The following is a 23,712-nucleotide window of genomic DNA, read 5'->3' on the forward strand; positions in this document are numbered from 1 at the left end:
CCGGTGTGTCTCTCTCTAAAAGCTGCAAAGTCCCCTCCAGACCCCCTCCCCCTTCCTGCGCTGGGAGATGGATGACTTGTCAGACAAAGGCAATAGATTCCACCACTCTGTGATTCGCCAGCGCCGGAGCCCCGAGCTTCGGCGAGGAGGGCCCCGCGCCTGTCACTCCGGTGCCGGCGAGGGGAGGGGAGGGGAGGGGGAAACGGGAGGGAGGAGGGAGCGGCGGGCGAAGGAAGAGAGAGGGAGGGGAGTGGGCCAGGGGGAGGAGGAAGGGGAGCCCGAGATTAAAACTACGCGGAGAAACGAAACTCTCCGATAAGATAAACGTTAGATAAGGATAAAGAGTGGCCAGTCTAATGAATATTCAGGCATCGACAGAGGGCCGCGGAGCGCACCGCGCTTGGAAGCCAGACTGGAAGTCCCAACTCACCCAGCCCTGCCATCCACCGACCAGTGCCCTCATGAGCCACGCCGCCCGGAGCTGGGTCCGCATCCCAAGGCTTAGCTCCCCTATTCTCCGCTCTGAGTTCCCTTCCGTTCCTTCCTTGTTCTTCCTTCCTCTCTTTGGTCCTTCCCTTTCCCCTTTCCCTCCTGAGGTACCTCCCCACCCACGCACCCCCCAATTCTCATTCCGGGGCAAAGTGCCTGGCAGTTAGTCCCCTCCGGTCCCACGCGCAGCTGCGTGTAGGACTTCCCTCACCTCCCTGTCCATCGGGATCCGGGCATCCCAAAACATTCGGTTTAGGATCTAGGTGGAGACCTAAGGCGAGGACCTGTCTGCCTCAGTGGAACCCAACAGACAGTGGGAGAGCCTGGTGACTGGGTTCCTGGACTATGGGATGGCCTGGGAGGAGGGCTTGTGGAGGGAGACAGTGCGGAGCGACTGGTCGCCGGCGGCAGAGAACGCCGGAGACCAAGGCTGGTTCTCCCCGGCTGGAAAGAAGAGGCTGCGCGAGAGGTTGAGCGCCGCCCGCCGCCAGCTCCGCGGATCCGGAGCGAGCACAGGGGGCGCAGCGCGCCTGGCCGGGCCCCGCTCCTGCCCGCGCCGCGGGTCCAGCCTCCGCAGCTCTTGTCCTCACTAGCTCGCTCGCACGGGTCCGCTTGCACACACCAGGCAGGAGAAGCCCTTTGTCTCCTAACTGGTTAAGTACAGAATATCCAGGAGATCTTTATGAAATATTTTCCCTCGTCTCATAAATCATCTTGGCACTTCAGCTGATGTTTTAACTCTCTCTCCCTCCTTCGCTCCCTCCCCCCGCTTCCCTGGGTCTGCGAAAGGGCAGTTCAGGGAAGCCCGCGCTGCACTCCAGCCTCGCGGACTTCGGGCTCCTCTGGCCGGTGCTTGCAGACCCCTGGCTTTCGCCGAAGCGCCGCAAACCCACGCCACTGTCTGGCTGGCCGGAGCCTTGACGGAAGCTAAGATGAGATCACACCCGCCGGATTCAGCCAGGAGACTCCTACTGGGCTTCTTGCACCCAGGTTTTGGGGTGCCTTTAATCTTCTTGCGGGGCTAGGGCCAGATTCAGCCCGACTGGGTTTTGAGCCTCCCATTCCTTAGGGGGCCGGGCCTGCTGGGATCCTAGCATTGCCCTACTTGCTGGATCCTCCTGAGCCTGATCTGCTCAATCCACCTGCGGAGGAACTTTTGGGAGGGGGTACAAAAACCTCCCTGCCCGCCTCCTCCGGCTGGGCCCCCAGCCCACTTCCCTTGGGTGGCCTAGCAGATTCCTGGAGGAGGGAGGTTGAAGGCGCAGGGTCCCGGCCGGAAGGTCAGTCTCTTCCTCTCGAGACCTGCAGATGGCGCTCCCGGGTTTGCTTTGGCCTCAACCCCACGAACACGCAGTAACTTCTTGTGTGGAGTGAAAAAGGGAAACAGAGTTCTCGCAGCCTGAAAAGGAAGGTTCTCACTCCCAGGACTGGGAGTAAAACGCTCTCAGGTGGCATTAGTTGGAACAGCCTTGGGCTTTCTTCCGGGAGGCGATTAAGCCAGAATCAGGGCGGTGGGGAGCGTCCAGGATTGGTGCTTTACTGAAAGGAACTCAGACTTCACGGAGCCCTTTGCCCCGTTGTCTTCCTATGGTGGTCCAGGAAGTTGTCTTGGGGAGGCTGAACTTTGGGGGAGCAAGACTGTGGGCAGAACCCCCCACACACGTAGGCTCAGATTTTTCTATAAGCAGCTGGACAACCCCCTAGGTTACACGTACGATGAGCTGTGGGTGCAGACAACAGGCATTTGCAAGAGGCAGTTTCACCTTTTGTAAAGGAGACTTAATGCAAAACTGCTGGAAGTTGTACTCACATGCCTGTCCTTCACATGCACTCCCTGAAAAGCGAAGACCTTTTCAGGATAGTCCAATTCACAGCCAGCTCTTGAGATTCCAGAACTCCACCCACCCACCCTACTTCAGTCCCTCCTGGGACCCTTTCTCCACCCAGCGTTAGCTGGACACTCACCCTCCCACCAGGCCAACCCCTGGCAGCTTCCTCCTTAGCTCCAGCCCATCCTGGGTTTAGAAAGGCAAAGAGCCCTGCTTCTTAGTGATTTTAGCCAAGACTCTGCCTTCTCTTAGGGCTCCAGGCTGAAGGACTGGCCTTTCCCTCTGATGCTCTCTTTTCTGTTCTTCCCTTTCTTCTTCTACAGAGCCTAGTAGAGAAGAAAAAAGCAAGAAAGAAAAAAGGGGAAGAAGAGAGAAGAGGAAAGAGGAAAAGAAAGAGAAGGAAAGAAAACAACCCGACCCCAAACACAACCCGGGCTCCGACCTGTCAGGGTTGGTTGCTTTTCCCGTCTGCCTCTAAATGAACCTTTTCTCTCTGGTGTTTTCAAAGCGGCCCTTCCACCCCCCAACCTAGGGGCATTTACACTTCAAACAAGGCACCCGCCTCCCTGCGGAAATTTAAAGGCAAATAAACTTTTGGGGAGTTGCTCTGATACCCATCTCGGGATTTGCTTCATTAGCCGCCTCTGTGCATCTGATCTGCCCAATAAATCTTCCTTGTGGATCTCTGTTCCTTTACCTTCTCCACTCCCTTCTCTGCCAGGCCTGCCTGGCGCCCAGTACCCCTGCCCTTGCCTCCTTCCTCTGGCAAAGATGCAGCCTGCCTCAGTCACTGGCTGTCTGGAGCCTGCTCTTCCAGGGTGTGGGTGCACAGGAGATGGTGGTCTCCCTTAAGCCCCTTTCTCTCCCCCTCCACCACAGGCCCCCAAGCCAAACCAAGCACGACTAGCACCCCAAACTTCCAAATGAGTTTCTGGGCAGATTGTGCATGAAGCAAAGGGCTCATGGAAATCTGGCCGTTGCCCCCAATTGCACCCGTTCCTTTTGCGATCTTTCTGCTCAGTTTCCAGTTTCCCCATCCTGGCCTAGGGCTTTTCTCCCCAGTGCGAAAAAGCAGGGGTGCCTCTGCCTCCTCTCCACAGGCAGGTCCCTGACCTGAGTCCCAGGCACCTGACCTCGAGTAGTTTGGGAAGGCGGCTGGGTCTTGGGAGGGGGTGCTGAGGGGATGCGAAAGCCCCCCAGCCGAGCTTTGTTGGCCTGGGCCTGACTTTCTCTTTCCACTCCTAGCACCTCCCAGGGAGCGGCAAAGGGAGCCGGGGCCGAGGCTCTCAGGGAGGGGATTAGAAATTCCGAAATTAAATGCATCTCCCTAGGAGATGCTTCCCACAGCGCGGACCAAATTAAACGCATTAAAGTTCAGGGGGGAAAGAAGCTGTTTAGAACCAAGGGGGAAAAACTAGTCCGAAGGGAAGAGAAGCAGAAATGGAGGCGGGAAGAGAAAAGGGTGGTGCAGAACAGCAGCTCCGCAGCTGGGCTCCTCTTCTGAATCATTCCCAGTTTTGGAAGTCACCACCACCACAAAAAGGAAAAAAGAAAAGAAGAAAAAGTTCGCCTGACAATCCTAGTTGGGGACTGCCAGCGGCCCACTCTCCCTAAGGGTCCCCGCCCATCCTGGGGCGCACACTCCAGGATCAGATTCCAGGCAGTGGGCGCACGCATCCGGCCCCCTCTCCAGCTCCGCCAGACCAGCTCCCGCCGGGCCCTTTCCCCTCCTCCTCCCTGTACTCTCCCGTCCCTCCCCCTTCCTAGCCCTCTGGTCACGTTGGAGGATGGGTTGTTTTTTTTTTTTTTTTTTTTTTTGGAAGAGCTTCTGGTACAATATGGAGCACCATGGGCTGCAATTTCACACTCCACGGCACATTCCCCCTAAAGCTACTTTCTTCTTTTTTTTCATCTAAGACCCCCTAATTTCTGTTTCCTCTCTCCCTCCCTTGCTCCCTGTCTCCCTCCTACTCTCACTTTTCTTTTCCCGCTTTTGTTCCCAATATTTGGGCTCCCTGCATGAAGTCCCTGGGGGGGGAGCAGACTCTCCACCGGCTCTGCCCGCTTCGTCCATCGGTCCTGTGGCCGCCTGGTGCTCGGTGCTCGCTGGTGCTGCGCCTTTATCCTCCCCAGCTTCACCCCCTTTAACCCAGCGTCTCCTCACCAGAGGTCCTAGTGACCTGCCCGGCCCTTTGCAGTCCCTTTGAAGGGAAACGACAACGCAACCCACTTGGCCACCAAAGCTGCCTCTTAGAGTCCAGGCATGCCAGGTGGCTGCGGCCAGTGGGCCACCCGACTGTGAAACAGAAAAAATGGTCAAGCAAGAAGAAACTGGGCCAGCAGGTCTATAGGGTAGGAGTGGAGAGCTCTGTCCAAGAGAACAAGCTCCTGGGATTAGGCAGGGGGCAGGGAGGGCAAGAGGACCAGTGAGGCCCTGGTCACAGCTGGACACAGCCAGACCCTCTCCCCAGACACTCATGGACCTCTGCACAGCCAAAAGGACCATTCACTCCACAGCCCATGGGAAGGAGCAGCAGCCATCACCTGCATAGTTCCTTTGCCTCTTTGAGCCTCAGTTTTTTCCCCTGTAAAATAGGGATAATTACACCTGTCTAGCCTACTCGGTGTGGCTAGCCAATAGGAAAGCATTTTGAAAACCAAACATTCCCACAGTAGTTGAAGGAAGAAGTGCCTAGCTTTCTGAACCCTTGACCTTGCACAAAGAGGGAAGGAAGGGATCCGAGCATGTAGGCAAGGCAGGGGATATTTCCCATCCACCTTCTAACCTATAAAAGTAATTAGAGGGCCCGTCGCTGTCGCCCCTCCTGTGTTCCTCCTTTTCGGGATTTTTTCTCCTTTTCATTGACTATGCCATATTCCGTCCATGTTTACCACTCTGCTCTCCCTCCGTCCTGCCACTCCTCCATGACCGCTTCTCTCTGCACGCTTGCCCCACTGCACCAGCCAGCTGCCAGAGGATCAGTTAAACTCCCCCACCCCCACCCTAACAGCCGGGTTAATTGTGGCCTCCGGCGCAGTCCCCCTTGGGCGAGTCTGCCAAAACCGTCGGGAGGGGGTGGCCCGTTGGCAGAGACTTGGGGAAGAAAATCCCGTCCAGTCCGGTTCTGAACAAAGAAAGTTGGTCCTCTCAGGACCTGCAGTCAACCTGCCAAAGCCAGAGCGGAGATGAACCGGTGCGGGGAGGCCTGACCAACGGGAGGCTGGAGGGGGAGAGGGGTTGGGGAGAAAAGGACGGAAAGGGGTGCTGAGGAAACGGAGAAGACGCCTGTCTCTGGAAGGCCTGCAGAGGCGGGTTTGGAAGAAGCCCAGGTTACCACCCGGCCAAGTACCCCTTCCCAGGTTCCTCCCCAAGCCGGGGTGAGAGAGTCCGAGGGAGGCTGAGTGGCAGTGGCAAAGTAATGATTAACCCTTTTCTCAGCCAGGCCTTGAGCCCGCAGCCTGCTGACCTGGCTCTGGTGGAGGGAGACAGTGCCAGTGGTCCCTGGACGTCCAGGGGCTATCTGTCACAGCCACCGCGACAAAGGGGGCTGCGGAGTAAGGGGACAGACGGTAGAAAGGGTCAGTCAAAAGGGAACGGAGTGCTGAGCAGGGGGAGCGCAACTCCAGGTGCCGGGCAGACTTAGGAGCGGGAAAGAGCCACAGCCAGCGCACAGGGAAAGGAAGGAGCCGAGAGCGGGCGCGGGCCCTGGGATCCGCAGCGCCGAGGAGCAGTTGGAGGGGGGCGGGAGACGCCCGGCGGGCTGAGTGGTCCCACAGTTACGAGCAAGCACCAAATCTACTCTCGGATCCATCCGCGGCGCCCGCCCTCCCTTTCTCCTCTGCCAGCAGCTGTGCGGGTGTGAGGAGCAGGCGGAGAACGCGCCAGAGCCGGGAGCGGGTAAGGAAGGGGAGACCCGCCTGCGACCCCGGGAAGCAAAGGGCAGGCACGCCCGGGTGGGGACGGGCTGCTCGGCGCCGCGAAGTGGCTTCAGACAAAGGACCGGAGCGGAGGGGAGCGCGGAAAACTGGGGGGAGCGGGCTGGTGAGAGAGGGAAAAAAACAGGGAGAGGGGCTCCCGGGGGCCGGCCGAGGTTGCTCTGCTCCTGCCACCTCCGCCCACTCCCGCCTTCGGTCGGACGTCCCGGGGGCTCACTCCCGCTGGGGTTCCTGCCGGTGGGCCTGGGGTCAGGGCTTGGGGTGTTGCTGTGGCTGGCGGGGGGCGGGTGCCATAAGTGTGTGGGTGCGTATGCGCGCGCGCGCGCGCGCGCGCGCGGGGTAGGCTGGCGGGGGAGGGCTGGGGAAGGGCCTTCGCTGTTAGATAAGACCCCTGGACCGAAGGTCGCAACCCTCTGCCCTCCGAGGTCCAGAGTCGTCCGTCCCCGAACTTGAAACAAAAGGTCTCAACAAAATCCCTCAGGAGTCGAGGCACAGGCCCTTTCTGGAAAAAGTGCTTTGGTTTGAGACTTTAAGGGTCGCATCCAGAAATATTGCTTAACTTTCGGTAACTGTCCCTGGGGTGGGGATGGGGGTGGGAGGGCAGATGCAAAGTAAAGCTCGGACAGAAAAGCCCAAGTCCCAGTAATTCCATCCGCCACGTCTGGATCAGCGGCGAGGTCTAGACCCGCCGCTAACGAATGTATTGAAGAAACCGACTAATGTATGGAGGAAGCCTCTTCCAATTTCTAAATCAATTGAGGAGAATTTCTTATGTGTCTCCTTGGGGGCTGAACGTCTCCTGGTGAGGGGATTGTGAGAGCGTGTGTTCGGGTGTTGTGAGGGTGTGTAAAAGGTGTTGTGTGTCAGGGGGATGGAGAAGAATGTCTAGGCAAACAGCTGTGTCCCAGGCGGGGCTGAGCTAGGAGCCCAGGACCCGTATCCGGCACCTCCCCCTGCTCCCTCTGCCTTCAACTGAGGCTGCTCCCAGGCCAAGGCCTCCGCAGCCACTTCCAGAGGGGCCGCCAATCAATCCTGCAGGTCAACACAGCAATTAATAACAGGGTGAGGAGGCCTGGCAAAAGAGGGAGGTGAGGCATCAGGCTGTGTTTCCCCCAGGCTCTGAGGGCTCTGTGGCAGGGCCAAGGAGTGAAAGGGGTCTCAGAGGGCAGAGAGAACCTGGGGAACTCAGTGTGGGTTAGGGACTGGGCCCAAAGCCCCAGGAGGGAGAGGTAAGGGACCAGCGACAGGGAGCCGCTGGGACAGGCCAGAAGAATAAAAGGGAGGACATCAAATAAAGATCTTGTTTTTATGTTTCTGAGGCTAGAGGTTGTGATGACCAAAGACCACAGCTGACCTAGTTGCTGATTCTCTCCCCCTCTCCCTTCCCTCCCCCTTTTCCTTGTGGTTTTCGCTCCCCTGGAAGCGGCTCAGCGACACTAAATAAAACCCGCATCCTTCGCAAACCCGGCTGCCGCGGATGCGCCAGGGCATCTGCTAGGCACGCTCGCTCGCGTGTGTCATTGTCACTTTGAACTAGCCGGACTGGGCCGAAAGGGGCGTGGGGCCCCGCCTTGGGGACACGGCCCCCCTCCCCCGCGGAGTTGTGCCCAGCCAGATGTGTGTGAGAGAGGTGAGGGGCAGAGGAGCGGGAGGGGGCGGCTCTGAGGGCGGAAGACTTCAGAGCTCGGTGGGGCAGCCTCAAAGGGAACAGCGGTTTCCTTCTCGCAGAAAGTCTTTGCTCCGGCCCAGTTCCGCAGCTCCTCCCCACCCTTTCCCAAACTGCGACTGGCGGGGGGTGCGATAAAAACGTGGGGGTTGGGGGGAAGGGAAGGGGAATGAGAATGCAGTGCGCAGCTAGTCGTCCTGGCCACTCTGCCACGCACGCCGGGGAGAGCTGCTACTGGGTAAGCGCCCTGTCCTTTCTGGAGACCCCCGAGCGCCAGGAGACTTGGGATGAGGACCCTGACAGGCAGTCAGGGATGCCCTCACCGCTCTGTCTTCTCCTTCCCGAGGCACTGTGGAGGGGGCCAGGCTTCCTCTTCTGGGAGACTCGCGGGGACTGGGAACCAGGTCCACACACCTCAGGCCTGCAAGGCAGGGAGAGCCGCCTTGCAAGAGGGAAAATGGATAAAGTGGGAGCTTCGGGAGCCTGAGTAGACGGGTCAAGGAAGGAAGGAGGGATGGAGGCAGGAGGCAAAATAGATCCAGAGTGAGGGAGAGAGAAGCCCGTGCAGGAGAGGAAGAGAAGGGGAGACAGGTTCGCAGGAAGGCCCAGCCATTAGATCTGTCCTTGGGCTGCATATTTATACGGTCGAGGGGGTGCACAGATGGGCTCTCAATTGAATTCCATCTTCAACACCATCAGAGATTGATTTTGTACTCGCTTTTAATTTTGCCATAATTAATTAGATCATTACAACTGTTTGCTATTGATCTCCCTACTTAAACCTCTGGTGCGGAGGGGTGGCCTAGAGCCCTAAAAGCCCAGGAGGCCACGGTTGACACTCCCGGGAGCCCAGGATCCCCAGTGGGGACAAGGCCCCCCGAGGGGAGATGGAGGGAGATAGCCCAAGGACTGGGCCAAGAACCTCGAGGAAGGGCCGTGCTGAGGAGGCAAGCTGCATTATCAGCTGAAAGAACTAGAACCTGAGTTGGGGGGGGTAAGGAAGGGAGGGGAGGAAGGAGATTTGAGGAAAGGGAGGAGTGAGGCAAAAAGGGGGGGCATGTGGAGTTAGCCCTTGACCTCTGTGGGATTATTTGGAGAATTCTTGGGAACCTGATCCAAACTCCTCCCTCCCCACTAATCCAAAACTACACTCGGATCCCTATTTGCCCTGCACTGCACCAGGGCACAGAGTGGGGAGACAGAGCTGAGTTGGCAGGTCCCAAGGAGAGGCAGAGGAAAGGAAAGAGAGAGAGAAGCCCTCCACAACCTTAGCTTTTTGGGTAAACAGTCCCACATTCTGGGCACCTGGGCCCCCTGGGGCCTGCCGTCTTCCCCCTTATCCCAGACCTCCCTGGAATTGTTTATTGGGGGGAGGGGCAGAGCCCTCTCTCCACTCGTGTTGGGCACACACAACAGCGCTTACACTTTGGCTCCTACTCAAATACACAGGACCTCACACACGTGCACACACCCTGTCCCCACCCACTAGCACACGTGCACCCACACCCACGCAGAGTTCCCACTAGAAACGAAGATCTTCCCAGTGATCTCAACTTAGAGAAAGTTGTGCAAAATATTTCTAAACTGAGGGACAGTGGAAAGATACGAGTCCTAAATGCGTAAGAGAAAGGAAATGCCAGGTTCTGTAAAGAAACCAAGAGAAGTTGTAACTCACGTTTCTGGGTGGAAAGTTTTGAGTAGATTTAGAGGACAGCGGGAGGGAAGGCCCAGGAGGCCCCAGTGTTGGAAAGGGGCCACAGAACCCCGTCCCCCGCCGTCACAGTGGCTCGGCCAGGCAAGCACAGAGAGAAAGGGAAGTGAAGTCCGCCCTTGGCTTGGCTACCCCCATCCCTCTCAGCCACCCCCCTTGCCTGTGGCGCTGACGGGTCGTTCTGGCTCTCACCTGCCAGGCCTGCGTGCTGTTCCATGTTCTGCTCCCCGCCGCTGCTGTCTGGGACTGAGTCTCGCTTCTCCACTTCTCCGCGGCCCGACAGCGCGTCTCGCCTTTGCCGCCGCCGCCCCAAGATCTGGGCGCAGCCACCCAAGACCGAGCGGCTCAAATAACCCAGGCTGCCCGCCGCCTCGGCTGTGCGCTCCGCTCGCGCCCGCGCTCACACACCCGGCCGCGCTGAGGCACAGCCACGCGCGGGGGAGCCCCCGGCTCTCAGCCAGCGCACAGGCGCACACGCGCCCCCAGGCCCCGAGCCAGCCTCAGGCGAGCGGCTCCTGCGCTGCAAGAGGCATCCAAAGACCGTATCCCCAGCCCAGAAGCCCGCACTCTCACCCACCCCCTCTTCACTGTGATAAGCGCTCCCCTATGGTCAACAGCCTGGAACCCAGAGGTATCTTCACTCTTACGCACTCCCCAATTTTGTGAGGTTCTCCTCCCCGGTGACTCACAATATCTTCTCCACCATCAGTCTCCTCACCAGCCGCACAATCTCGGGTCTTAGCCTCAGTTTCCAAGATCCCTCTCCACACCCTCTAACTTTGTGCATCCACCCAGTCGCTCCCTGGAGGTCCCTGCCACCAATACATTGTGGATCTGCTTACTAAGCCCCTCAGAAGCTCTCCTGCTCCAGATTAAAATGCATATGCACAGAACAACAACTGGGAATGAAAGGACAAGTCCTAGTTTCCTTGTCTTAAGGAGGTGATAAGAACCCCAGGGAGAAGGAGAAAAGACCGGAGGCTCCCAAAGTCCTGCCACATGCACCGGACATCTCGCCCGGGCCACTCCATTCCCCCCGCAACCTGGTCCTCTCGCCAGCTCTTGGGCCCTCAGGTGCACACCTTGTCCGAACTTCTCTTATCAAAGGCTCACTTTAGCTGAGGTTAACTTTAGCTTTTTCCCACATTGTGCCTTTTCAATCTGGAATTTACACCTCTCACACCTTTGTCACCAATTCTCCTTCAGACCTCTTATCCACCAGTGTTTCATATGCACACTCTTGTACTCCTACTTGTCACACATTCAGACACTTCTCAGGTGCTATAGCTCCCCCCTCCCCCCCCCCAGGTACCTAGCCCTTTCTCATCGGCCCCACGTTATACCCCTTCCCACTTGTTCTGGGCCTCCCACTCTTCAAACAGCCTCGCTCACAGGTACCACCGAGAGGCTGTCAGGAAAAGTGCTGGGTAAGCCCCAACTTAGGTTAGTACCTAAGTTCTTCACTGTAAGTCCCTAAGTTCTTCACTGCAAGTCCCATCCACTTCAGCTGAAGTTCTTTAAGAAAAATTGTGGAGGGGCAGCTGGAGGGGCACAGGAGACCAGAGGCAAAACCTATGTCATTGTTTCCCAACTTAAAATTTTTAAAGCTTTCTACAGGAACGTGAATTTCTAATCTTTCAGGCAAATCAGGGCCAAGTTACCACCTTACCATTATTTGTGAGTTAAAACATCAGACTTCTCCAGTGTTTTTTGCCTTTTTAAAAAATCAAACAGTGATTTTTTCCCATCTAAGAGCACAAAAACTTAGAAGCAAACAATTTTTTTTTAGTTACACACAGAGGACAAGAAGGGAGAGCACATACAAAATCACACTCTCGTGTGGTCACTTCATTACACACAGGTGAGATGCTCACACACACAGCCTCTCTCTGTCACCAACTCAGAACCCCACCCAGCCACACCCAAGGGCCATGACCCGCTGAGTCATACCTTCCCCGAGTGCAGCTTTTGTGCCTTTGTTAACCTCTTCTCTAAAACCGTGGTAATAATCCTTGTCCTTCTCACAGGCTTCTCACAAGATAACTTGAGTGCAGGCGATTTATAAAATGTAAAGTGTGACCACAGACACATTCACTGCCCTTGCTTCTATATTATCAGAGACAGGAACTGAGACCCAAAGTTACACACACACACACACACACACACACACACACACAGCAGAGAGGCGCCCACAGGGGAACCAGGTGTTTTGAACTGCAGACACACAGGCACTCAACTCAGTGTCCCTGCCTGTTCCTGAGCCAGCCCGTCACAGTTACCTGAACACAGGGCCCAGGGTTGGGGCCATGCCAGGGCTGGGGCCTAGGCCCAGAGGAAGGCAGCTGAGGCCATTGTGCTAAGCAGCCTGTCGCATACCAGAGGGACCAAGAGGAGGAAGGAGCTTTTTCAGTTCTTCGCTCGGATATACTTGGAGCCTTGGGGACTCCGGAAGCCTGCAGAGTGATGCCAGTCAGGGGGCTCAGCTCCATACCTCAGCCTCCCCCCGTCCTCCTCCCTCGGGCTCTGCTGCTTTGTCCTCAGCCCTCACCCCGGTCCCACACTGTCTCTCAGGCCCTTTTGCTCACTGCCTGCCCCATTGATTGAGAGTCTCTCTCGGGTTCTCCAAGGAGTCCCAGGAAAAATGATCCACCAGCCTATTGATTCTTCATTAGAATTACATTTTCACGTGTGCTAAATTGGTTTTAAAAGCTTTTTCTGTTGTTATTGTCTTGTCAGACCCTGCGGTCCAGGGCAAACCAAGTTTAAATGTTGTGGCTTCTTAGGGGAAAAAAATCACCAAGGCCAGGTCTGTAATTACTCGCTTTCCTGCCTTATTCTTGTCATGATGACAATTGTGATTTGGTTTAAGTATCTTTAGGGAAAGGGCCCTGCAGGAGGCCGGCTGCTCAGGTCGGGCTGGGTCTGGGTGGTGAGCTGGCTGGTGTAGGGGATGCCCTGAAGCCCCTGGAGGAAGGACACCAGAGCAGTTTTCCTTTCCTGGAAAATTAAATTTAACACTTGAACTTGTGTTGATTACTTCTGGGACAAGAGAAAAGGTAAAAGTTTTAAAAATTACTTTCCTCCCCCTCTGCGTTTTCCAGATTGAATAGAGAAGAAATACAAAACACAACCCCACTTTTTCCAGAGCTGTCCCTTCACTGAAATAGCTGGGGAGGAGATGTCAGCCCTCCACAAGGTGCTGAGGGAGACCCGCAGCCCCCCTGATGCACAGCAGGGCGGAAGCCCAGCCTCACGGCCACTTTTGATCATTGCTCCCTGTACTGGGGGAGGAATGATCCCAAATGAGGGTGGAGAAGTGGGGGACAGAGAGGTAAAGGTCCGCTTGGGGATGGGTAGGGAGGGAGGGATAGAGAAAAAACACCAGGCACAGTGTGAGAAGCCGAGGACAGAAAAGAATGAGAAGAATGAACAGAAAGAAGTAATGAAGACAGAAGAAAGAAGGGAAAAGGAAATGCACAGAGGGAGGGGAAAGAGAAAGAAAGGGAAAGCGATGAAGCCGGCAGAAGAGCCAGCCCCGGGGAGACGGCAGCCTTCTGCCCGGTTCTCCTAGCCTGGCAGCCAGCAGGCCATGCTGGGGAATGGGCACTGGGCGGCGGAGGAGCCCAGGCGAGGGAGCCGAATGTCTCCGTGATGTGTTTATCCCCTAATCAGTTCATTAGTTATAAACAACATGACATTAGAAGTTAGGAGGCAGTTGATATTAATTTTTATTTAACTAGTTGATGTTTAATCCGTCACGCCAGGCTGGGTAGCAGCGAGAAAGATCTTCCTGACACAAAACCAGTTAGAACTTCATAAGGCGCAATCAGTGTCCTCGCGCTGAAACAAACAAGAGAGACAGAGAGACAGGGAGAGACAGAGAGACAGAGGCAGCCCCGCCAGAGACGGAGCCGGCGAGGAGGACCGAGCGAGAGCTAACCCGGGTGAGGGCCGGGGGAGAAATAAACCAGAAAGACAGAATGCAGAGAGGGCGGCTCACTGGGGGGCTGGCAGCCCTGAATCGGCGACACAGTAGTGAGGGGTAGGACGGGCGCCCTGGGAATGCCCAGCCGTGGAAGACATGGAAGCCGTGGAAGCCGTGGAGCGGCTGGCCAGGGCCTTGCCAAGCTCGCCGCTGCAACCATTAGCGCCTTCCGCTGCGGAGCGCGTTGGGCGACCCGCAGCCTGTCGGACCACCAGGAACTAAAGTCCCAGCTTTTAGAAATTGTCCTTTCTCAGGTCCGGAAGCTGAGATACCCTTCCCGGCCGGCTCTAGAAAGAGCCGGCCCGGCAAGAGAGGAAAGGAGAAAAAGGCAAGGAGTTCGTGACCAGCGGCTCAAGTTTGACAAAGTTTGCAGCGCTCACAAGTCACAGCAGGGCGCGGGTGCCTGTGTGTTGGGTGTGCTCCGTAGTGGCGAAGAGGGAGGAAGTGGGGACAGTATGGGGGTCCTGCAGGCGGGAAAGACTTTCCCCCGAGTTTGCCAATGCCTCCACGAGCGTCCCTGTGTGCAGGTCTCCGAGTGGGGACCAGGCTGTATTGGCCGCGGGCTCCTCGGTGGTCGTGCCCCCGCCGGTCCCCGGGGCTTGCTCGGGTTAGCCTCCCTCCCTCAACCCCGCCCCCAAGCACGAGCGCTCGGCTTTTTCCACCTTCACCACGGGCACCCTCCCGACACCGGCTTGGTCACGGCTCTCTGCGCCGGCGGGGGGCGGGGGGGCGGTGGCCGGGGCTGTAGTTTTCCGCCGTTGCGAAGGACACTGTTTAGAGGGGCAGAGGCATCCTCGCCCGAGCGCAGACTCAAGCCGAGCATCTCACCATTTGCATGTTAATCTGCCTCCACCGCAACAAGGAAATCGCTGAAATTCCGAAGAAAATTGCCTCTTGCCAGAGGTTAATAGTTAACTCAGACAGGAAAGTTCCCAGGGAAAGGCGACAGTCAGAGCTAGAGGCTCAGGGAGGCGGCCTGGGAGGACCGCAGCCCGGCCCCGGTCTCTCCTCTCGCCCGGCGCGCCTCCCCTCCACCAGAGGCGCGTCTCCCCTCCCTGGAATTAGTATCGTTTAATTCACAAAATCCTTCCTGAGAGAAATCTGTTCCCTCGTTCCGGGGCTCGGTTCAGCACCTGCTTCCGCCTGGTGAGGTGAATAAATCACGGCGGCAGCGGGGGAGCCGGACGCAGCCTGCCAGACTGGGGCCTCTCGAACGAAAGAGCGAGAATGAGGCGGCGGGGTCAGGAAAAATGATTCGGGGAGATGGAGTAACCCTCGTCCAGGGACAGTGACTGTCCCTGGAAGAGAGAACCGAAGGAAGAGACAGACCCAAAGGCAAAGGGGCCAAAAGAGAAGAGGGAGAGATAGGAAAAGATGGACAGGAGAGAGGCAGAGGGTGGGAGAAAGAAAAGCGAACGAAAAGAAAGAGAAAATGAGGAGGGGAAAGAGAAGTTCGAGAAGAAGAGTGTGGAGGGAGATTAAGGAAGGGACAAAAGAATAAAAAATTTTTCTTAATCCAAAAGAGCAAACGCTTTTGTTTTATATACAAAAACTCCCTCCCGAAGCTCAGCAGTGGGAGTGCGCCCCGCGGTGGCCAGGGCTCCCGCGCAAGGGCCCAAGGGCCACAGACGCTGGAGGCCCAGGCGGGAGCGCAGCCTGCTGGTGCGGGGCTGTAGGCCCCGTCCGGTGCAGAACCAGACTCGAGTTAAGTTCCTGGGTGCGTCGTGCACAGGAATATCTGTCCCTGAAAGGAATGGTGTTTGTGTGTGGGGGTGTCATCCTTGATCGCGGACTGGGAAGGGGATGGATAGATAAAAGGCGCAAGGCTCTCTTCTGGGCACGCACTGGGTACCTGGCGCTTCCTGCTCTGGAGCGAAGGGAGGCGGGGACCTGGGAGGACAAGCTTGGGCCTCCCTGGCAGAGACCACCCAGCGTCCAGGCAGCTAGGACCCCACCCCAACGTCATCCCGCTCTGTTGAAGGGCCTAGGAGGACTCTACTCCGCCCGTTCCCCCCGCCCCAGTCCCCCTTGCAGATCCCAAAGCAGCGAGGGGGAAAAAAAAAAAAGGAACGCAGCGAGAACCGCAACTGGGCGCCAGCGGAGGGCGCATTTCCTGAACCGCCTCTTCGTGGCGACAGAGGGACTCAACGCAGATTCTGCTTGCTCTAGGGGTCGGTCCCCCCACCCCACCCCACCCCCCGCGCTGGGCTGCCTGGGCTGGAGACTAAGAAGAAAGAAAGGGGAAAAGTAGTAGGAGAGGGGGCGGCGGGGGCGGTGCAGAAGAGATGCAGAGAGGAATGAAATAGGGAACTCGGACCAGAGGGAAAGGAAGGAGCCAGGGTGATGAAGAGCATCTCCTCTCCTATCTGACTAGGTCGAAGGCGTCCCCAGGGCCCCAGGCTGGAGACCAAGACCCCAACAAAACCTTTGGAAGCTTGTGTGCAGTGAGAAGTCTCCCGTACCCACCAAGCAGCCCCTGGGATGACAAAGGCCCCGAATTTTTCCAATCTTTGAAACTTGTAGGGCGGTGAAAAACCCACTTCTTTTCTTCTGTTCCCTCCTTCCCCTCCCTCCCGCCTGTCTAGGGGCCAGGTCTGCGGAGGAGAACAGAAGGGAAAAGCTCTCCAGGAAGGAGACAGGCAGTTCAGTCAATTTCTACTTTTGCACGGAGACAGGATGAAACTGATGTCTAGATCAGAATCCTTCTGGCTGGGGAAATTGGGAAGACAATGACCTCGCTGAGCCAGATGCGAGGGCACCAGTGTCAGTCCTGTCAGTCCGTAGACCTGGGTCAACTCCGTGATGAACACTGGAGTTATAGAGGTAAATCAGACACTGGCCCTGCTTCCAAGAAGGGCATTACCTGGTGGCAAAGAGAGAGCTATAAACCAAGGAACTGTGCAAGATACCGGCTGGAAGGGTGCCTGGGACACAGGGAAACACAACTGGGGGAGTAGTGCTTCATAATGGGGGTGGGGTCTTGTAAAATGATTGACGTACACCAAATACAGAGGATAGCTGGGTAGAGTATGAATACTGGCTAGCAGAAGGAGATAAGGGGCGAAGGCATGCGGAGAGGCAACAACCCAGCTAGTTCAGGAACTGCAAAGGATTCTGGGAAGCCAATATGAGGCCTAGGGGTGAGACAAAGGAAATAAGGCTGGGAGGTGGGCAAGGCCAAGATCCAGGAGCACTTTTGGTAAGGAGTTTTGATTTGCTACCTTAGGCCCTAGGATGCCACTTGAAGGGTTTTAAGCAGGGAAGAGAAAAGATCTGATTTGGAGAGAAAAGACTGCTCAGGAGGAGAGGACAGTGCACTGGAGGTGGACAGAGCAGTGAAGACTGGGAAACAGGCTCAGCAAGAGAGGATGGGGGGTCTTGAAACAAAAATGCCTGAGGGAAACAGAGAGGGTGACAGTGAGGGGTGGAGGCAGGATGGTCAGGAGTAGGTCACAGGTTGCATGTGTGTGTGTGTGTGTGTGTGTGTTCTCAGATGAGATGATAAATTAATGTCCATCTAGGCTTCTGGGTAACTTAATCTCAGCCAGACCCTCCCTTCACTCTCCACCCCCCTCCCTTGGTACACCCCCCATAGTGTTTACAAAAGTGGAAACCCACATCTAGTGCCTGGAGGCAACACCTTCTCCCCTGGTAAAGGCAGGGGGACAGTGTGCACCACACCATCCAAGACAAACCCCAAGACAAAGAAAGCAGCACCCCAAGAGTGGAAAATGGAGCCAGGCAGTCCCGCGGTAGATCACACCTTTCTCAGATCTAAAACATGCCAGTTAGGAGACCTTAGCCACATCCCTTGAATTCCCTGTGTCTAAGTGTCATCTGTAAAATGGGGACAAGAATACCTGCCTTTCGGAACTGGACGGTGATAAACAAGGGATATACTGACCTCTGGCGCATAGGCGTTTGGCTAGATTATTTCATTCCTGTGCCACCTCCAGGCCTGGACCTCTGCTTACACTGATTAAGCACTGTCTCCCGAGCAGGCACAGGAGGTCAGAGGCACAAATAGCAATAAAATAAAGATACTCTGGAGAAGTCAGGCCAGAGGGAAGGCTAGGTGCCCAGCTGGAGCAAGGTTAATGAGAACCACAACAAATCAAGTAACACATCTGAGGGCTTACTGCATGTCAGCACACATATATTAATTCCATCAATCCTCACCTATTGTTATCCCATTTTAAAGATGAGCAAACTGAGGCATAAAGAGTTTTAATACCTTGTCCACAATCACATAACCAGTAGGTGGCAAAGGTAGGATTTGAACCCAGATACTGCCTTCATAAAGTACACTCTTAAGCACGTGCTATACTAGATATTCCTAGTGTCCAAAAGGAAGTCACAGGGAGAAGGGACAGGGGGTGTGGCTCAGAGTTTGGGTGGGCCTGAAGGGACTCACTCCTTTGGGACATTTATTTGGTAAAACCCAGGAGCCCTTCTCCCCTATGTTTTCCAGATCTTCACACCAGTCCCCTTTCACCACCTCCATGCCCGTCTCTCTGCTCTGCCCAGGGCCTCTGAATCTGAAAACTCAGACCCTGGTCCTGTGACCAGCCAGAAAGCTATAAGACTTTAGAGCTACTAGCCCTCACCAGCCCTGCGGGAAGCTCAGAGCCCCGCCCTAAGAGCTGTTCTTTCCACTGGGATACTCTTGACATTTTTCCAGGCAGGCCTTGTCCCTCTCCATGGGTATCAGGCTCTTCCAACTTCCAGTCCTGCAGCCCCAGTGTGTGTGGAAGGGGGTCCACTCCCTGCCTCACCACAGCTGGGCTCAGCTTCTGATCAGGCCTTGGTGGATCCTGCTCCTCACTCAATGCCAGCCACAGGCAAGAATTCCCTTGACCAATCCTGATGCACCACATTTGGGTCTGACCTGAGTTGCTGTACACGGATCCCCGTGAACTGTGCCAGTGTGCCCTGGGCACTGCGGATAAGCACAGAGGACTCTACTCATGGGCCCACCTTCTCTTCCGGCTTCCCTGGGTCCACACAACAGGCAGTTCTCAGAGCTGACCTCCCTATGGCCAGAGAGCTGCCCTTCCCTTCCTTGTACGCTGGGGCCACCCTACAGCCAGTGCCTCCGTTCCCTAGCCAGCAGAGGTCTTTCTCTCCCCGCCTCCTTCAGGCAGGAGTTAACTCTGTCAAAAGACAGAAGTTGAAGAAGTCCTGGCATGATCTGTGCCTGTGGCTTCCTTTGACCCATCCAAGCAGACAGGGCAGGAATGATTATGTACATATGGGAGGAGGGGCCTAGGCCTATATTTGGCGGGATTTCATTTTGACTGGAATTTAACCGATTCTACACAGAATGGCCTCTTCTAAATCACCTGTGAGTTCTTTAAAGGAGTCACTGTAGCCCTGGCTGGCATGGCTTAGTTAGATGGGCAGTGTCCTGCAAACCGAGAGGTCACCCATTCCATTCCTGGTCAGAGCACATGCCTGTGTTGTGGGCTCTGTCCCCAGTACAGGTGTTCGTATAAGGCAAACAGTCAATGTTTCTCTCTCACGTCCATGTTTCTCTCCCTCTCCCTCCCACCCCTGCTCAATAAAATAAAGTAAAATGAAATGAAATAAAATATAAAATAGTCACAGTAGCCAGGCAAATATTCCAAAGTGCCAGCATCATGGAGCAAAACTATTCACAGACTTCTTTTAGGCGTCTGCCTTCCTGGTTTGCAGCCTAGCCTTTCGAAAATCTTCCTCTGAGATGGGCAGGGTGTTAGGCAATCTGCCAGACCATGCAGACAAGACACCAGGATGAAGGTGACTGGGTGGATGTAAATTACAGAGGATCTTTCTCTCCTGCCGTCCCCTTCTCTCCACCCCTCCCCCCAGGAAAGGTATGGTTGGGAGTGCCTGAAGCAAATATAGCCCCTCCCAAGGACAAGCAACTGTCTAAATTTTCTCATCTGAGAAGTGGGAGGTTTGTCCCTTCTCTATGGGGAAATCAGAGCACTAGAGCGCCCAGCACGATGCCTGGCACACAGTAGGGACCCCCATGAATGTCACTGTTAACAGGGTATGCCTCTACAAGATCTCGCACTGGGTCAGTGAGTCAAGGATTCACGGGCACTCCTCAACACCGGTCTCAACACCTGTGGGAGCTGGGAGGGTGCACTTCCTGCCACACAGCAGGCTCCTGGGTCCTGGGGTTTCTGACCCACTTGTCTCTTGGGCACAGAACCCAAAGCTCCGTGGCGCCAGCCCACTGGCCAGACCAGAGGTTGAGCGGCCTGGCCGAATTGGGAGTAGGGGTGCGGAATGAGCACAGGAGGGCTTGGGGACCCCAGTTTGCGTCCAAAGCACGCCTGGCCGCCGCCACCGCGGAGCCCACGGGGCTTGGCACTGCCCTGGGGCCTGAGAGCAGTCCGAGTACTCCAAGCTTGGAGCAGGCTTGCTCGCGGCTCGCCCCGCCTGCCGAGCGCCGGCGCTCGATTAATAATCATAAACCCCCTGCTCACCCTCCTCTTAAAATTAATAACTCTGTAATTAGAGTCATTTCAGAAGCCTCCTGAGCCACCGAGGCCGGCCGGGCCGCCGGCCGCCCGCGCCATGGGCAGGAGGGAGGAGGCCGGGCGCGGCGGCCGTGGCATCTGCAGGTACAGAATGAGAATTAAAGTCGCTCTCAACAATCCAATACACTTTTTATCAGCCATCTATCTGAGAGCCGGGCCCATTCATCATCCGAGGCATTCTCCCTGAAAACAAGACCCATTCAGATTTTATACAAATTATCATATTTATCATCGTCTCCAACTCCGGAGTAACATCTCCGCAAAGTGTCTGCCGTCTCCCCGGGGAGCCGCGCGGCTCGGAGCGCCGGAGCACCCGCCCGGCAATTCCCCCGCCGAGCCCCCTCCCTTCGCCCCTGCCCCGCCCCCGCCGCTGTCCCCCCATCGCGGGCAGTCTCTGGTCTCTGGCCTTTGATCTGCTGTCTCTATGTTATCCCACCCCTCTCTCTGTTCTCCCCACTCCCCACCTCTCTCTCTCATCTCTCTCATGGCTTTTGATCCTCGGTCTCTCTGCTTTTCCCCTTCCCCCTAACATACCCTCTTCTCTTTCTCTTCTTCTCTTCTCTTCTCTTCTCCCCACTTCTCTTCTCCTCCCTCACCTCCAACCTGGTTTCCAGGAGGCGGGCAGGTCATCCTTCTCTCTGTATCTTCAGTCTCCGTCTTGATACCTGTCTCTCTGGGTTTTTGCTTTCTTCCCACCCAGCATCCCCATTTCCCTGCCATAACCAAGAAGCAACAAGGGCATTTGTGACAGGACAGCTGGAGTCCCCTCCTCTTGCAGTGAGGAATTTTTCCACAGTGGGGATCTCCAGGTTGATTCCAGGGGTCGACTCAGGCCCATATCCGGGAGTCTGAGGAAATGGAACAGGGCCACTCTAGGCACATGTTTGTACCCATTGCACACTGTAGACACACACACGCAACCCACCACACCTGTGCATAGCTGTGCACACACCACAAGCCTCCACCACACATATCACACACACACACAGCCCCCAAAATACTCACATATATATCACACACAGCCCCCAATACATATCGGCTACAAGACTAATCACACTCACGTAGCCAATCCCTCTGTACACATAGCCGCCCTTGTACCACACAATCCATAATATACACACAGCTTGTTACCATACACACAGCCTCCAATACATACAGGAAGACACACATTTCAAACACACAGGTGTGCAGGTACACACTGTCCTCTCCACGTTCTCACACGTAGATTCTCAGCCCTCTCCTTCCCCTCCCTGCCTCTCAGCACATACATTCAGCTTAGGTCAGGCACCACAACCTCTGGAATAACTTCTGGCTTAGGTGGGGGGGTTGCCTGTAACCCACAAGGTCTCAGCTGTCCCACCAAGCCACTAGAAGAACCTCACTTGTTCCGCACTGACCTCCAGGGGTTAACCAGTTCTCCCTGGTTCGGGCCCACAGATACTGAGATGTTTTAGAAGGGGGTTTGTTCAGGTTCTAAGGAGGGAGACTTCACAAAAAGTAACAGCGACAATGTTCAGAACACAGGTTTCTGACTCAGAAAGCAACCCATGGGTGACTACTTCCTTCTCAGGCCTCAGTCTTAGGGGTGACCCTGCTGGCCTCCCTGAGGGCAGCCAAGCTCTAGCATCATATTAAAGTCTCCTAGCTTATCCTCAGTTTTCCCTCAAAAGCCTGCTTCAGTGATGCTTTGCTGTGAAGGAGGAGCCTGTGACTATGTCTCTTGTGGGCTGTTGGTTAGCCGATTCACTCATTCCTCAGTATTAATTCAACGACCATTACCGAGTGCCTTCTCTGTGTCAGTTCTCAGCTTGACATGGGGATTACAGTGGTGGGCAATAGATAGCCAGCCTCTGCCTCCACGGATTGCTGTCTGGAGCACTGTTGTCCTATAGAGCTTTGTGTGATGGTGTGAATATTCTCTCTCGGTACTGTTCAGTATGGTTGCCACTAGCCACATGTGGCAACTGAGCACTCAAAATGTAGCAAACATGACTGAGGAACTGGATTTTAATTTTATTCATTCATTTAAATTTAAGTTCATTTGGTTTGATTATTTAATTGTGGCTAATGGCTACTGGATTGGCCAGCACCGGTCTCTGGAGCAGGTTAGTCTTTATCTTGTTCAGTGGAGCAGGATACATATGAAAGAATTCCCTCCCTTTTTCCAGAGGCGTGGACATCCTGTGAGTGTGAGTGGGGGGCCCGTGAACATGGCTCCTCTTCCGGTTTGGACCACGGGTTTCCTCCATGTTACAACGCAACCCACCCACATTTGTGTGAGCCAAACAGGCTCCTTCTAAAAACTATAGATGAGTAATTCCCCATGAAGGAGTCACAGTAGCATCTCTTGAGTATTGCTTGGCTACCAGATGCTAAATACAGATGTCTGTGAGGGCAGGAAGGGTTGGGAAGACAACACAGACTGGCTTACTCAAGCCAATCTTGAGATGCATACATACATACACGCACACTTTTGTACTGGCATAGACTACCTCTGGAAAGATGTACTAGGAACTGGAAATAGTAGTTGCCTCAAGGAAGGGTACAGGGTGGAAGTAAGACTTATTTTCCCTGTATGACCGTGGGTATGTCTTGACTTTTGCACTAACTGCATGATTTACATGGTTAGAGTGTAGGCCAAGCAAACCCAGCTACAGACGAGCTATGGCTGGACCACATATTTATAACTCTGATCCTCATGGGGGCCCCTTTGAGGTAGGTATCACTGAGGAAATTATAGATGAGGAAATTATAGATGAGGAAGCTGAGGTTCATTTGGACTAAAGTTACACAGTTGTTCAGGTTTGTACAACTGGTTAGTGGTGGGGCTTCCATTTCAACCAGGTCCCTCTGGCTCACAGGCCACAGCACCTCGCTCTTCCTCCCAGAAGGGGAGGAACAATGATGCTAATACCATCATCGTTGTCAACAACAATGCTTTTTGGGAACTTACGTGCCAGGCACTGTGATAAATATTTCACATCACATTTAAAACTTGTAATAACTGCCTTGGCTGGTGTGGCTCAGTGGGCTGAGTACCGACCTGAAAACCAAAGGGTCACTGGTTCGATTCTCAATCAGGGCACAAGCCTGTGTTGTGGGTCAGGTCCCCAGTAGGGGGTGTGCAAGAGGCAACCACACATGGATGTTTCTTTTCCTCTCTTTCTCCCTCCCTTCCCCTCTTTCTAAAAATAAATAAGTAAATCAAATTTAAAACCGACAATAACCTTATGAATTAGACACCATTATTATCCCATTTTACAGATGAGGAAGCTGAGGCAGAGTGGTTAAGTTGACCAGACTTCTATTGGCCAGGACATGGTGGAGCTAAGATCCTTACCTGGGTATCTAACTCCACAGTTTGGTGCCTGACTACCTCAATTCACAGAGAACTCCACAACCTATTTTTGTACCCCTGACTGGAACATCCCAACAATGCTCTATAACACCCCTTGGGGGCCTATCACGAGTGTACACTGTCCCATATAGTGCAGACCTATGTACATGTATGTATAGCGAGGACCTAAACACATCTGCACAGCCCCAGAGCAGATGCCCTAGGGTGA

At 55.1% G+C, this 23,712-nt stretch overlaps 1 protein-coding gene and 1 long non-coding RNA gene across 10 annotated transcripts in view; one reads left to right on the top strand and one right to left on the bottom strand.

Annotated features, from left to right (window-relative positions):
- PAX2 (paired box 2) overlaps positions 1–10,027 on the bottom strand; it is an 87,141-nt gene extending 77,114 nt beyond the window's left edge. For 3 of the 9 annotated variants that reach the window (XM_037064146.1, XM_037064142.1, XM_037064145.1), the window contains exon 1: positions 9,824–10,025. In XM_037064146.1, coding sequence (XP_036920041.1) covers positions 9,824–9,848 — 25 coding nt within the window. In that variant the 5' untranslated portion in view covers positions 9,849–10,025. Of the gene's footprint in view, positions 1–430; positions 527–9,823 lie in introns of those variants that run through there. The other 6 variants (XM_037064151.1, XM_037064150.1, XM_037064149.1 and 3 more) reach the window with 5 other exon arrangements.
- The window catches only part of LOC118999510 (uncharacterized), a 71,871-nt gene continuing 53,766 nt past the window's right edge, over positions 5,608–23,712 (top strand). Inside the window, exon 1 of the long non-coding RNA XR_005069115.1 lies at positions 5,608–6,216. This is a non-coding gene — a long non-coding RNA (uncharacterized LOC118999510). The remainder of the gene's footprint in view (positions 6,217–23,712) is intronic.

The sequence above is a fragment of the Sturnira hondurensis genome, unplaced genomic scaffold (genome assembly GCF_014824575.4).
Source record: "Sturnira hondurensis isolate 20B ecotype Veracruz unplaced genomic scaffold, ASM1482457v3 Scaffold0014854, whole genome shotgun sequence".
Classification (NCBI taxonomy): Eukaryota; Metazoa; Chordata; class Mammalia; order Chiroptera; family Phyllostomidae; genus Sturnira; species Sturnira hondurensis.